Below are 15270 nucleotides of genomic sequence, written 5' to 3'. Positions count from 1 at the left end.
CAGTAAGCTATAGCAGACGCACGCCATAAACGATGTATATTTTGCTTTGGGTAAGGCTTTTACCAGGCCTATCTTTTGTTCTCACAAAATTATATGCCTTTGGGTCACAAAACAGAGACAGTGAATAGGGGTGATTTTTATTGTTAAAGCCAGATGAAACAATGGCTCCTGGCCAATTAGCCAGATGCATCGCTCAGAAACCAGGCACATAGCCAAGTCAAGAGCTTATCTGAAACACCGTTCTGAGTAAACAAACACTACATACGGGAAACGGAAGCCTCAGGTAGTTATAGTAGCTTAATGCATGAAGGAAAATTTGGAATAACATGTGTCAATTTCAATTCCGGAGCAACAAGAACTTGCTTAGACTCGCGGCAAGTAGGAACTTGTTTAAGGCTTAATACTGAACACGCCAAACATAAGGAAAAAAAGAGTTGCAAAAAAGAGGTTGTAAGCAGGGTCTTTTTTCACCTGAAGGAGAACGTCCTCTTGTATGGATCGATGATGTGATAAAACTGCGGGATCAGTGGTTTGGATCACTATTTGCCCAGGGTGGGGTGGGTACTCCTTAGAGTTCTTCTTTGGAAGACGCCGCTCAGTTCTTCAAATCCTGACTCTGTACACCTTTTTCGGATCCTTACCAGGTTTCAGTCGTAGCCTCTAAACTTTAAACAAATATTTACGCTTTGTTTTAGCTCGAATCATGCTTTCTGGTTACTTTCTTGTTCTCAATTATTTATTTGAAGTTGAAAACTGAGACAACCATCTCGATGCACTTTTCTGGTTCGGACACGACATCTACGAAAAAAGACCTATTAGTGAATATTAGACAACAATGAAAGAAGTCACTGAAATAGCTAACTTTTAATCTAATCGAATGGTTTGGTCAAGTGAATCTGAAAAAGCCAAAAAAAGAGAAAAACTCATGGCTAACAATATCACAGCTTGAGGGGCAACACTTTAATATTTTGCGTGAGATTTTATATACCTGTTCCACGTGGCTAACAAGTGAAGACAGGTATTAGACGCGTGCACAACACATCACATACCAGTAAAAAGAAGAAAAAGTCGTCAATATTGTTTTTGATACAATGGATGTTTTGTACATGAGAGTTACAGTCGGCCGTTTAGTCAGTGTAGTTACTAACCTGTTCCAGGTGCTCGCGTAGCAAAAAGAGCGTAAAATTAAGGAAACGATAGGCTACTAACGGAAAATCGAAAACGAGGAATGTTTGGGCCAATTCACAAATCTCACTCGTTTGCTCACTCCTCTGTTACTGTCGCAACATTTACTATCACGCTTCGTTTTACTACAGTGGCGTAGCCAGAATTTTTCAAAGGAGGAGGGGGGGGGGGGGAATGGTCACGCAGTGTCAAAAAGAGGGTACTCCACCAGATTGTCATGTCAACCTCCACGCCGTGTTTTACTTGATGTGACAAATAAAGGCTTACAAAGAGGAGGTCACGAGCACCCTACGAACCCCCCTCCGCTAGCTATGCCCTTGTACCAACTGAACGCTTGAAACAGGCTTTGTTATCCCCTGGGTAAGAAATAATCGGCAAATAATTGTTATCGCTGATAGCTCCAACTTACCGAGCAGACGTCACAAACAAAGACAACTTCACTCTGATGCTCAGACTTCTTTACAGGTTGTCGGGGGATGAGGCTAGTGCGGGGAGAAAATAATCTCATACCCAGATTCTACTGTGTAACTGTAACTTACAACTGCGTGGCTGTGAAAGGTCTGTGTATGAGATTAGGGAGAGAACTCGCGCAAGCGGTGGGCAGCTTGTTTAAATCGTTGGGTGACCTTAGGAGGTTACAATGGCAAACTCTCTTAAACAATTTCAGGACTGGATGGTGTTCTCGAGTAACGCGGAAAGTTTTTCGTCTGCTTTATCCAATGAACCATCTGAATTGTGGACGGAATGATCGCACAATTCCCCCCCTCAAACCCATTCCGATGGTTTTTTTTCTTTTGGTATACGCATCTTCAGCCATGCTCTGTGAGAATGATGGTGATGGTGGTGGGAGGGGGGGGGGGGTGTCAATAGGATTTATTTACAAGTTTTTTTTTTCTGTTCAAAATTGTACGAACTTGAACAACTATACCCCTCCACAAACTTGTGTCCCCAGAACTGAACCTGAAAATTTTTATTAAATGGTCAAAAAAGGCATCCTACACCTTGTCAAAGAGAAGATTTCATGTCTATGTAATCAACCACACCCTTACTAATCAACTGTTGAATTTCTGTTCTTGTATAACCAATCTCTTGTAAAACCTCAACGGAATGTTCCCCAGTCTTTGGCTGAGGCCTGCTCTCACAACAGCCTGGTGTTCTGGACAATTTGGGAGCAGGAGTAGGTTCATATGCTCCATCACTCCAAATAAATGTCTCTCTTTCTTCATTGTGTGGTTCATAAGGTGCCTCATCCATAGTGAGAACTGGTGTTACACAAGCATCAAGATTCTTGAATAATTCCCACCACTCAGACTGAGTCTTTGTTAGAAACACTTTGGTAATTTCCTCTTTAGCCTTTGGCCATTGATCTATATCAAATTGAGATGGAAGTTTTTCTTCCAATTGGAGCCCTAAAAAAAATTTATCACCTTCAGTAAAATGCAAACCTTATACCCTTAAAATCCTTGGAGTGATTACCTTATTGGTAGTTTATTTTGCAGGTCTTTAATTTTGCATTCATCTGAATTGCTGGAAGAAATTAGATGCAATGCAATGGTATTTTGCGGGGTTTATATTCCCAATTTCAATAGGCAAAAATGAAAAAAAGGCATTAAATTTTGCAAATCAAGCGTTCTTAACTACATTTTTCTGCCAAAATGTTGTAACTTTTGATGACTGGCCAAAAGTAAGGAATTTGTATAAATCTAGCGATTCAGTCAAAGATTATAGTAAGACTCTCTTCAAACCTTTACAAATTAAGGTCAGATTCATAAAATAATGTGGCTAAATTGAAGATCTTTAGAATACCCTTTTGCTCAAGAAAATGGCCACTGCTTGTTTAAATAGCCAATCATCAGATTCAATGGTATTCAATGACCAATCACAGCATTTAAAAATGTTTTTTTTATTTAAATTTACAACTTAATGGTGCAAAGAACAAATGTTAACGACAAACCTTTAATAAGATTTTGATAAAACTTGGGCTCAATGGCTCCAACAGCCATGTATCTTCCATCAGATGTTTGATATGTATCATAAAAAGGTGCCCCAGAATCCAACAAGTTCCTGCCTCGCTCAGGATGCTGCCAGATGAATCCCATATCAAGACTCTTGTAAATAAAAGATCCTAGATATGCTGCACCATCAACCTTCAAAAAAAAGAAAAAAGTTTGAAAAAAAAACAGTTATAAACAAAAGAAATCTTTAAAAACTGACTTAATAAAATAAAAATTACTCCATGAGGGTGACATGTTAACCACATGTGTAAGTTGATGGGTTAACAGAAAACATCAAGCACAGCTCTCTCTTTCATATTATTTATATCAATAATAAAAATATAAACAACACTTTACCATAGAGGCATCAACAACTTGGCCTTCTCCAGATTGAGATCTCTCAAACAAAGCTAGCAAAATTCCAAAAGCACATGACAGTCCTCCACCTGCAAAATCTGCTAGAAGATTGATGGGTGCAGTGGGTTTCTCATCCTTGCGTCCAAGCTTTGAAAGCAGCCCAGTTTGGGATACATAGTTTATGTCATGACCAGCTCTCTTAGCATGACATCCTGTCTGGCCATAGCCTTTGAATTGTAAATAATTTTGCAATTCAGTTTTAAGCATGATGATTTTATTATTAATAACACCCTTAATATTAAGGAAAAAGGAATTTCAACTCCATGAACCACGAATGACAACATGGACCCATGTAATTACTCAACTCAGGAGTTGAGGGGTTAATGCAAGTGAAATTAACTCAACCCCCTCTCTTTTGTGTTGGAAAAAAAATCCAAATTCAGCATACACCACACAGGTGAATAATGCTGTCGACTTTTGGCTAATTTAGAATTACCAAGCCAGTACCACTCACCTCTGAGCAGCCAAAGAGACATCAACAGTTAAATTTTAATTTGGTATGTACTGAAATAATTATTCATCTCAGTGTTAGTGAAAGTGGTAAATTTTTACCTCACCACTTTGCAACTGGGTAAATATTGTCCCCTATTCACCTCCACATTGGTGAGTAAGTGGACATAATAAAAATGACTTTTCAGAGCACCTCTATGAACAAACAAGTGTGTCTCTTGTTTTATAACATCAGCAAAATGCTCTCTCAACTTGAGTCAACTTTTGTAAGTTGACTGTCATTGCATCATATACAAGGCTTGCAAATTGGGGAAAATAACTTAACAAATATCACCTCATATTACCTACTGTCTACTTTTTGATGAGTTGAATGTTTACAATCCACAGTGTTGATGTCACTTCACCAGCAGTGAATAAAAATTAAATATAGGTAAAAATCTAAACACTTGCTGTTTAAAGGACACACATCATGAATTTCATTTTGCTGTTGGGGTTTTTTGTTTTTGTTTTTGTTTTTGCAATTTTTGTTATTCCAATTACAGATTGTTGCTGTTGTTTATTACCGCAACTAACACTTAGACTCTACTTTATAGAGACTACCTGTTAATCGAGCGTAAATCAATCTTGGATTATCTTTCAACAGTATCTCTGGTCCTAATCCCAATCTCTCCATAACTCCAGGTCTAAAAGGCTCGATCAAAACATCGGATTTCAAGCACAGCTTACGCACGATGGCCATCCCCTCAGGAGTCTGTAAGTCTACAGATATGGACCTCTTTCCCCGAGAAAGTCTATCGGTAGTGGACATAGTTCTTACTTTGTCTATTCGCGTGACCAACGCGCCGAAATCAGCTAGAATCATCCCGCAAAACGGTGCAGGAGCAAGTCCTGCGAGTTCAACCACTCGAATACCAGCCAAAGCCGCCATCTTGATAACTGATCCGCTGGCTACTAGACTGCTGGCGAATTCCTGCCCACTTGACGGGGGAGGGAGGGGTGTCGTAAGATTTTGATTGTGTCGTGATAAAATTTTCCTGATCCACCTATAAGACTCTGTAGTTTTCCAATGATCCCTCCTAATTGGCTGCCACTTTTCCCTAGTCCCATCTTTGAACTCTTTCGGAGACGACTGATCCTCGCTCAGTTCCCTTTGAAAACCATGTGATCCCCAACATTCGCCTACAACCCCCATGTTGGCGATAAATCAGTACCGGTTCCTTGTAACAACTTTTTTCCGTTTTTTTGTTAATTATTTTCGTCTCGCAAGTGGGAATATAATGATTATGCAAAAATATAATAAATACAGGGGATTCTTTTTAACGGTTGCTCAAAGAAAATGTCGCATGGTTATCGATTAGAACGCGTGCTTTTTCATTCCCAATCAAACATTCGTCAGGTCAGAAAGAGGTCGGATATTTTTTTGCCATAAAGATGTTAACTCCCACCTGGGAGTCGAAAGCGATTTTGAGATCTACCTCGGCTTCGTTGAAGACTTTCGTTTTCTGTATTTTATAAAATTTGCACAGATAAATTCCGATTTTCACCGAAGCTCGGTGATAAAGTATTTCTTAGACTGTAATCGAATACTGCTTCATGCTTCAACCCCGACTCTGACTCTCGATGGGGAGGATCGAGGGCGGGAATAAACCAGCTGTCGGCCGCAGTCGAGAACTCGGGTGGATTTGGCATTATTCAGACTGAGGTAATTAGGAGGGACTTGAAAATATCTATTCAAGATCAGGAAATAGGATTTATACCCCCCAGTAACCCCCCTTTGAAGATTTTCAATTTTAATATGATTTCATTGACGATGTAATGCCAGATTTAGAGGGGAGCGATTCAAGTCTATTCCCAGAATAGAGAACATTGCATGACAAAGAAAAAAATTAATTATAAGATGAAAAAAAAGGAGAAAAAAAATGAAACGAAGTACCAGTACACTAATAAGAGTAGCTCTAATGAAATCACAAGCAGAGAGCCTTCGATCGCAATATAAAATATTTTTAAAAAGGCGAGGAAATTTATGTTCTTGATGTAACAACTTTCAGTGGAGCCAGTTCTGCAATTAAACTTTTGACAGTTTGTATGAGAGCGATAAGACAGTCATATCAAAGTTGTGAGCCTGTCGATCCCTTGAAGTGAACACAAGCATCAGCATATGAAAGAATGTTTTGATTATTCACACTTGAGTGCAAAGCGTTTAATCCCCTTTTCAAAATGACTGTCTTTGTTTGTTTAGGCTAAATTGGGGTTGAAATCTAGGAACATTTTTGACATGACAAAATCACTACCCTTGGGCAAGATCTCGCAAAGACGGAAAGTGCAAGTTATAGAGGGCTTTCCTAGTGCTATATTTTTTTAAGGTCATTTAGATGTAAAGATAGATGAATGATCGCCTTCTGGAAATAAATTTTGACATGAGCAGTTAGTTTCGGTTTGCCATGTATTTCAAACTACATCGACCAAAAAGTGTTAATAGATAGAAAGAACAAAGTCATTTTGGCTGCTGGAAAGTTCAGTTTGACTTGTTGTTCCAAGAGTAGCTTTAATTACTGGCTTGTTGTCGTCGTTTCTTTTTATTTCTTTTCCGATCAGCAGAAGACGGTGCGAATTTATCGAAGCGTGGAAAAGCTTACTTCTTGTCGGTTCTTTTGTTATGGTTGCCGGTGAAACTAGGCGATTAGCCAATGAGAGTCCTCGAAATGATTTATTTATGTCTCAATGGGCTTGAACTGGAGTCAACAATTTAAACAAGAAAAAGCGCAGTTTACAGGACGCTCTCGTGGCCGGAAAGATGGGAGAAATCAAAGTGCAAGAAAGATAAGCGTCCAAATATTTCGTTCCCTCGGAGACGGAAAGCTGGAGCAAATATTCGAGAATTTTGCACGTGAATGGTGACGTAAGGATATAGCAAACATGGCTGGCACTGAGAGAGCGAACTTCTTGAAACCTTTACTGTTCACTAAAATGTTCAGTCCCTGGTCCTTTATACCTTCGTAAAGTTCGAAGACTGCTAAAATATTTATCTATTTTCTAAAGTCTAGAAGGACTTTTGTCTTTGTAAGCCATGAAATCTAGACATATGAGTATCAGAGGAGTTGTTACGATGTTTGGCGGGTTGATTTTTGGCTTCACTGTGGCATTGTTCCTCCGGCAGAATCTTCTGCCCGTCCAGTCACGGCGTTGCCATATGAACTTTATCAGAGACGTACGGCCGAGCACATTGTCTAAAGAGCTTAACTCCAAACATTTAATCTTTATTGGAGTTATGACGGCTGAGATGTTTCTCGATTCGCGAGCGAAGGCAGTTCATGATACGTGGGGACGAAACGTCCCGGGTAAGTTAGAGTTCTTCTCAAGCGGCACGTCCCAGACTAAGATGGAATTACCTGTTGTGAGTTTACCCGGCGTGGACGATTCATACCCTCCTCAGAGAAAGTCCATGATGATGTTGAAGTACATGCATGACAACTATATCGACCAGTTTGAGTGGTTTATGCGTTCGGATGATGATGTTTACATTAGGACCGAGAAACTTGCAAGCTTTCTTCAGTCCCTAAATAGTTCTCAGGACATTTATCTTGGCCAAGCTGGAACAGGATCTAAAGACGAAAAAGGCTTGCTGGGTTTGGGCTCTGGAGACAATTTTTGTATGGGTGGTCCAGGAGTCATTATAAGCAGAAGCGTTTTGAAGAAGGTTGTACCTCATATCGAATATTGTTTGAAACATTTGCTCACATCGCATGAAGATGTGGAGGTTGGGCGATGTATTAAACGTTTTGTGGGGATTCCATGCACTTGGTCTTTTGAGGTAAGTTTTCTGTTCTTGATTTATTATTGCTATATTAAAGTTGCGTCGATAGAGTGGAATGAACTCGCGTTATAAAGTATGCGGCGGAATTAATTTTAACATACTCACTGTTGAGGTCATGATCAAGAGATAAGCGGACGGCGGGGTGAACGGCGCAAGATGGGGAGGGGAGGGGGTGTCTGAGTGTGAGGCGGTAGCTTAATCAAATTGGGGGTCGAAAAGACGGGGGCAAAAGTTATTTTCCGTGTTTTTCTTTTGTGTAGGTATCAAACAGAACATTTTTTATGTGATTTATCATGTCACAATTAAACATGTCTGATGCAGGAAGTTCAAGCTCCTGTGTTCCTTATTTGCTTTTGATTAACACCTTCCCTCTGCTCACATTTAGACTTAATTTCTCTTTCTTTGAATTGTTCTGGTGTCTATAGAGATGTTCATAATAAAAATAGTCACAGAATACATTTACAAAAAATTATTTCCATGATTACCTCAAACATTCAACACAATTATAATGATCAGGCTCTAATTTAAAATGATGTAGTCTGTGTCATTTTAAATTGTTACTCTGACATTTCTGTGAGTTAGAAATACAGTATATCTTTCTGTATCAAGAATTTAAACTCTTATTATGAATTTTCTTTTCTTATAAATTATAATTAAAAACAGATACTCTTGAATTGTGAGAGGGCTTATCTATAGTGCTTTGGAATTCTTGTTTACTTTCAATAGCACACTGAAAACTAGACTGAGAAGTTCAGGTTTTAGAATTGACCAGGGCAGTTATGTTGAGTTCTTAATCAAGAATTTAAACTCACACCATGAATTCTCTTCTCTTATGAATAATAATTCAAAACAGATACTCTTGAATTATTAGAGCACTTATTTCCCCCCCCCCCCCTGCACCACTAAAGACAATCTGTTGGGGTTAATGCCATTCTGCAATATCAATGCTTCAGTTTATCCATCCTAAATTTAATTTGACTATCATGAAATACAGCAAATACCAAGTATACTGAAATCAGGGTATACACTGCTTGAACAGCAACTATTTTTTTGCTTCAGTTTCTTGTAAGTTACTCCAAAAAGTTGGTTTTCTTTACTGGTAAACTTAAATTGTTGAAGATATTGTAAAGTACTGTTTATATAGGCCCTTTGAATATTTGTGCTTGTGGTGTATGTGAATTGCTGTAGATAAAAAAGAAGATTACCTTGACCTTTGTAGTTTCTGTGATAATGCATGCAGTTGGTCTAAGAGGTCTTAATTTTTTAAAAAAATTATATTTAATTGAATGCATGATTTGAGCCCTGAATTACCTCTAAGTTGTATCAAATTTAGAATTATCAACGGTTTTTGTCTTGGCTTGGCTCTTCCCATCTTCAAAGCTGAGAATTGAAATTGTATTAAAAAATTATATAACCCTTCTTAAAAACCTAAACAATATCAGTGTTAACCAGTGTTGATTAACATATGCAAGAAAAATTTAGGGATAATATTTTTCTTTCTTTTGTGTGGGGGGAAGGGAAAAGAAAGCTTTGTTATTTACTTTAAAATTCTTAGTTAAATTTCATGTTTTTCCAGCTGCTCTGCTGTTTCCCTCTCAAATTGATTATTTACTTAAAGATGTGCAAATAGAACTTTAGTTGATTGAATATTCAGACATTTATTTCAAGGAAGGTATTCTTTGTTAGGCCCTATTGTTTGTTGGATAAATAGCTTTTCTAATTTTTCACAGTTTATTTTAGCTTCACAATGGTATAGCACAAATTCCAGATCATCACCAACAATTCATTTTTTTCATTTGCTTGTTTTCCCATGACAACACTTTCAACTCTTAATTTAGGAGTTTTGGAACTTGCATATTTCTTTTATCAGGTTGTAAATGGTAGAAGAAAATTATTCTCCAGGAGTGGTTTTCAAAAAAGCTCAACTATATGTTCAGGGCCACAAAAAAAAAGGGGGTTTAGATTAATATTTTAAATTTATTGAGCATTATTTTAGGCTGTAGGGACACAAAAGATAGTAAATTATTTTTTTCAATCATATTTTTGCCACAACCTTTGAGGATGGCTCATGGCAAATATGTAACAAGTTTGCTCCAGTTTTTTTTTTTAATTTCATTTTCCTTTAGTTCAATACCTTGAATTCAGAGTGCTTTCTTTACTCAGACTATTTCAGCTAATGATGTTTTCATTGCCAAAACAAAGTAATATTGAAACTTTCACCATGAATTTTTGAAATGATGCAAATTGTTTTATTGTATTGGCTGCAAGATAAAGTAAGAGCTTCAAACCATGCAATGTACACCAAAAGACCAAAGTTTGAACAGATTAAGAAACAATAGTGAACAACATCGAAGAAATGTAAAATGGTTTCCGTGTTTACATCAGGCTATGTAAACACGGAAACATTTAACATTTCTTTTATAAAATAACTAATGAAAGAGGAACGAAAACCATGTTTACATAAGCTCATGTCAAATGGTTTTATGGCCAATCAGAGCGGGCGTTCTATTTGAATTATTTTATAACATAATTTATGTTACAGGGTAAGCTAATGTGCTGAGTAATTGGGATTCCATTCTCAAACCATTTTCTCCTCAGCTCTGCAATGGTCCTCTGAAATTTGTTAATGAATCTGAATTCTGTTTTTGAAAAGCATTGGGTAATTCAAGTTTTAATGAACTTTCCAACAACTAAATCTCAAGCGCAGTTATTTTTAAGTAAGACAGTGGCAAGATACACTAAACAAATTAACGAAGCTCAATTAAAATACGAACTTAAACAGCTTTACTGAAAAAAGTTGAAGTACTATCTATTGTAATGGTCTGTAATGTTTCCAGAACGTTCCCTTGGTGACAACTTTATGTTAATTCATCGACCTTTGTACCGCCAGTCAATATAGTTTTGTTCGCCACGCTTCAGCATAACTTAGTTTCCTCTAGTCTTGCTTGGAAATAGTTCTTACGAAAGTTTGTAAACCCGCTTCCATCCCAATTCTGAAATGCCAAAACAGTTGTAAAGGTCCCTTTTGTAGTTCTTATTTCTTATTTGGAAACTTCACAATGTGACGGTCTCGGTTAGTGTTGAGGTTACAACTCGAATACAAAAATAGCATACGCGTGTATGCATGAGCTCTCGCAAGTAACTTCGTCCCAGATTTCTGGTGAAAGGATCTTGTTTCAACAAAATCATTTGGAAATCCTCTTATTATTAAGACTGTTGTGTCCTCTTTCTGCTCATGGACCATGGACCATGGACCCTTTCTGCTCGCTTTAACAACGATATTTTTACAGATTGAAGCACACTAGTTTACTGAGTTCATGTTTTGTGTTCACTAATTGTAATCCACCTATGAATATCACCCCATCAGGAACTTACTTTTAATTGCATCTTTTTGTCTTTATCTTTTGTGGCCTCATCCAGTATTGTTCTTGATTCAGTCTTTCACTAGCCTCGATGTTGAAAACGGTTTCTTGCTGAACATTTACCATACAACGCCAAACATTGTTCGATTATAAATTTGTAGCAAACTGCATTGAAGCATAATTTTTAGCTATGCATGAGAGACCATGGGTCTATCTGCCCTTATCAGGGATAATAAGCACAAAAGTTCGAAGAACATTTTATTAATCAATTTTTGTTTACGTGTCCTCTTGTAACGGGCGTTTCCCAAAAGAGATGTTCACTTGTGTTCTGAAAGCGTTGAATTGAGATAAAATTGTGCAATTTTTCTGTTTTGATTCAAGTTTGACCTTTTTTTTTCAGATGCAAGCCCTGTTCTACCACAACCAAAGCAAGTCGCAGGCATTTCATGGTAACCTGGACACAAAGTCGGTACGTAAGGCCATCACCCTTCACCCGGTAAAACAACCGTCGTACATGTACCGTTTGCAAGCACATTTCATGTCCATGCGCATTCAAGACCTTCAGTACCAAGCAACTAAGCTGCAAAGAGTCCTCAAGAACATGGATTTACTGCTGAACTCTACGATCAGTTCGCTGTCAACGGAAGAAAAAACCAGCCTCCAAGGCGCGCGAGATTTTCATCACCAGCTTAGTTCAAGATACCATGAGCCTTGGGACATGTTCACGGCGCAAAAATTCTACTCCCTAGCCACGCTTCAGCCGCCTGAAACAGGCATGCGCGACCCGTGGAAAGACGGACTTAATCACGTGCTTGGGCAGACGATGGGATTAATCAATGAGGAGGCAAAGCGAGTTCTTCATCGCAGCCTTGAATTTAAAAAAATGAATCACGGGTACATGCGAGTACATCCGCTGTACGGTGCACAGTACCTCATGGACATGCTCATGAAGTATCATCGGCACATTGGACACAACCGGAGGCGCATGACTGTACACGTGCGTCACCACGCCTTTCTACAATTGCCATTTGGCAACATGGTCTACAGGGCCGAGCCCCTTCTAAAAGAGGTCCCCTCGGTGCATTTTATCCTCCCCCTAACCGGTCGCATTGGAACGTTCCGCCGTTTTATGAAGAATTTCGAGGACGTCTGCCTGAAAAGACGAGAGAACGCGAAACTTCTGGTGGTATATTTTCCTTCCGTGACTCCTGCGCATGAGCACAAAACTGTAATGAAAGACTACCAAACGAGGTATCCTGAGGCAGATCTATTGTGGCTGGAAGCAATAGGAGATTTTTCACGCGGCCTTGCTCTTTCTCTTGGGGCGAACCAGTTTGACAAAAGTGCTTTGTTGTTCTTCTGCGACGTCGATTTGGTTTTTAATGCCGAGTTTCTGTATCGCGCTCGTATGAACACGATACTTGGTCAACAAGTGTATTATCCTATGGTGTTTAGTCAGTTTGATTCCGAGATCACATATCCCAATCATACAGTTCCCAAAGACCAGTTCACAGTGAGCAAGGACGCTGGATTCTGGCGAGCTTATGCGTTCGGCATAGTCGCTGTTTACAACCACGATTTACGAGTTGTTGGGGGTTTTGACACAACAATTCAGGGGTGGGGGCTGGAAGATGTGGATTTGTACGAGAAGTTTGTTAGGCATCAAGACATTAGCGTGTTCCGTGCGGCGGATCCTGGCTTGGTTCACGTATACCATCCGGTCATCTGTGATCCTAAGCTTGTAGATCGACAATATGCTATGTGCCAGGGCTCGAAAGCGTCCGGTTTTGGCTCAGAAAAGTCGTTAGTCCGTCATATGTTGTCAAAAGCTTTCATAAATAGGTAAAGTTACAAAACAATAGAGAGCAATTTTAAATTTAATTTCGAAACTATTCTGGATCAGATTGGTTTCGCTGTACTTCGCTCAGTGATTCGTGAAGGAATTTGCGTCTCCTTTCCGACCAATTAAATTAAAAAGTAAATTAATTGCAACTCGGTAATTTGCGTCTTCCCGCGCTACAGTCTCTCTGCCTTTTTTTTGGTTGAGGTCTCATTCACTTCTGGTGATATTTCCTATGTTTCGATTGGCCGCTATTATTATTATTATTATCATCATCATCATCATCATCATCTTTATAATTATCATTGTTAATACAGATTATTATTTATTCGTCTCATTCTTTTTTTTGTGGGGGGGAGGGGGTTGCCCCGCCCTTGTTTAGTCCATGGATTGGTCCACACCAGGGAACCTCAGCGGTTGAGGCCCAAGGACCATAATCGGTTATGTCTTGGGGATCAACATCGGTTTCGCTCAAGAACCAAAATTGGTTTGGGTTGGGGACCATAATCAGTTTGGCTGGGGGACCAAAATTGGTTATTACAGGGGACCAAAAATGGTTATGATTAAGGGCGAACCGTGTCGAGCTTCTCCAAAGCAGGTCAGGTTTATGCTGTACATGATTTCCTTTTTTAATTAATAGGAATGTCTTGCTCGGCATTTTAATTTAGCTCGAATTCTATTTGAAACTTTATTTGTGAAGTTGTTTATTCCTTGTTAAATGGGGAAAAATTTGAGAGAATAACGAAACTTCGCTCTTTTACCGCAAGTTTTGACCAATTTTTTAGTATTTAATTATTACAGGCGAAGGGCGTTAGAGAGTGGCATGGTAATCGCAATTGGGAAATTTTTCTTTATCGCTGTGTTGTTAAACGTTTTGTTTAAAGTTGGTTGATATTTTGTCATATTTGTTATTTAGGGCGTATTTTAGCTATTTATAACACAAGATATTAAAATAAAAATAGATATTTAGTCGAGAGTCCTGTTATTTATTATTTCTAATATTGTTTGCTATGTTCTTTTGTAAGCAAAAGGGTTGAGACAAAAAATTATTTTCAAGAGTGTTATACAAAATTATCCTTCCCCCATCTTTCTAGTCTTTTTCCTTCCACCACGTACACAAAGAACTGTGAATAAAAGCCCTATCTGTTAGGATTGAATTCAATTAAGACTAATTACGAGCGTTCACAGGGAGTTGAACTCAGGACTAATAATAAACGGGTACTCAGTTGGTGGTCCGAATAGCACTTGCCCCCAGGACCTCCCGATTATGATCCGACTCGCTAGACGCTTGATCATGCAGCGGATCCACTAACGAAGGCTTCCGGTGGCGGAAGATAGACATCTCAAGAGGCCAAACAACACAATTGTGTACCTTTGCTAAGATTCATGGCTGTGGAAACCATGATCCCCTTCTCCGATCAGTGTCACACACTGGGTTGGGTTCATTTTTAGAGGTTATCGGATGATTACACCTTAACAAAATGAAAGAAGGGGAAACTCAAATGTCAGTCCCCTTTTGTACCTATAATCGTCTCTGGAAGAGAAAGTTCTGGTCACATACAGAGGGAATTTTTTTATTATTGAGAAAGATGATAGGTAGAAAAAAAAATTTAAAAAATCCTGTGGGGGAGACTTTTTTTTTTTTTTTAGAATGTTTCAAATTTACATTGCGGAAATTTGAAACATAGTGAGATCTTGTAACTCTACAAAAAAGAGCCTTGCTCGTCACATCGTTTGCTGACAGAAACTACCATGCTGTTCCTCTCTTTATTGACGCTATCGTTTGACAGATAAACTTTCTAAATTATGGAACTGGAAAATAATTATCCATTTCCATGTATCATGGAAGTGGCTGATCACCGTTTTTCACCAAAGTATCGCACATTCATTTGCATAACACGCGATCTTCCCTCCAAAAATTTCCGAACTGAAAAATTTAAAAATGCTTTTTCTGACGCTGAATTAAATTTAGTTTAGGCAGTTGGAGCTGTGGGAATGAGTTACCAGCCTGCATAAGAGATCTACTTAGAAAATATTTTCGAATAAAACTCCATGATATTTTTGGCATCCTGACAAACGAACACAATTACTTAAAAACTGGAACAATTGTAAAAAGGTAAATTAATGTAAATAGTAGTGTGATATTCGACTTTTAATCGATAATTTCATTTTCGACCTAATTCGTGATAGTGAAATATGTTAAATTGT

General features: G+C 38.5%; 2 protein-coding genes across 2 annotated transcripts; one reads left to right on the top strand and one right to left on the bottom strand.

Annotated features, from left to right (window-relative positions):
• Nucleotides 1-2140: 2140 nt before the first annotated feature.
• LOC113684028 (alpha-methylacyl-CoA racemase) lies at nt 2141-5183 on the bottom strand. The gene is made up of 4 exons (XM_027201329.2): nt 4647-5183; nt 3537-3763; nt 3140-3332; nt 2141-2594 (listed from the first exon to the last, which is right to left on the bottom strand). Exons 1-4 carry the CDS (start codon nt 4972-4974, stop codon nt 2191-2193), a joined length of 1152 nt encoding a protein of 383 aa, XP_027057130.2. The 5' UTR covers nt 4975-5183; the 3' UTR covers nt 2141-2190.
• Nucleotides 5184-6476: 1293 nt separating this feature from the next.
• LOC113684027 (chondroitin sulfate synthase 1) lies at nt 6477-14031 on the top strand. The gene is made up of 2 exons (XM_027201328.2): nt 6477-7857; nt 11623-14031. The coding sequence occupies exons 1-2, from the start codon at nt 7114-7116 to the stop codon at nt 13066-13068; spliced, it is 2190 nt and encodes a 729-aa protein (XP_027057129.2). The 5' UTR covers nt 6477-7113; the 3' UTR covers nt 13069-14031.
• Nucleotides 14032-15270: the final 1239 nt, after the last annotated feature.

The sequence above is a fragment of the Pocillopora damicornis genome, chromosome 4, assembly GCF_964200805.1.
Source record: "Pocillopora damicornis chromosome 4, jaPocDami1.2, whole genome shotgun sequence".
Taxonomy (NCBI): Eukaryota; Metazoa; Cnidaria; class Anthozoa; order Scleractinia; family Pocilloporidae; genus Pocillopora; species Pocillopora damicornis.
The sequence above is the reverse complement of the archived record's forward strand: the minus strand, read 5'-3'. Positions and strand labels throughout refer to the sequence as shown.

What these genes read in the sequence shown, in the direction of transcription:
- LOC113684028 (XM_027201329.2), bottom strand. Translation starts at nt 4,974, where the DNA reads ATGGCGGCTTTGGCTGGTATTCGAGTGGTTGAACTCGCAGGACTTGCT. An exon ending in AAGTTGTTGATGCCTCTATG is followed by an intron (nt 3,333 to 3,536) that starts GTAAAGTGTTGT and finishes TTTTTTTTGAAG; the next exon opens with GTTGATGGTGCAGCATATCT. An exon ending in TTATCAAAATCTTATTAAAG is followed by an intron (nt 2,595 to 3,139) that starts GTTTGTCGTTAA and finishes AATTTTTTTTAG; the next exon opens with GGCTCCAATTGGAAGAAAAA.
- LOC113684027 (XM_027201328.2), top strand. Translation starts at nt 7,114, where the DNA reads ATGAAATCTAGACATATGAGTATCAGAGGAGTTGTTACGATGTTTGGC. An exon ending in CATGCACTTGGTCTTTTGAG is followed by an intron (nt 7,858 to 11,622) that starts GTAAGTTTTCTG and finishes TTTTTTTTTCAG; the next exon opens with ATGCAAGCCCTGTTCTACCA.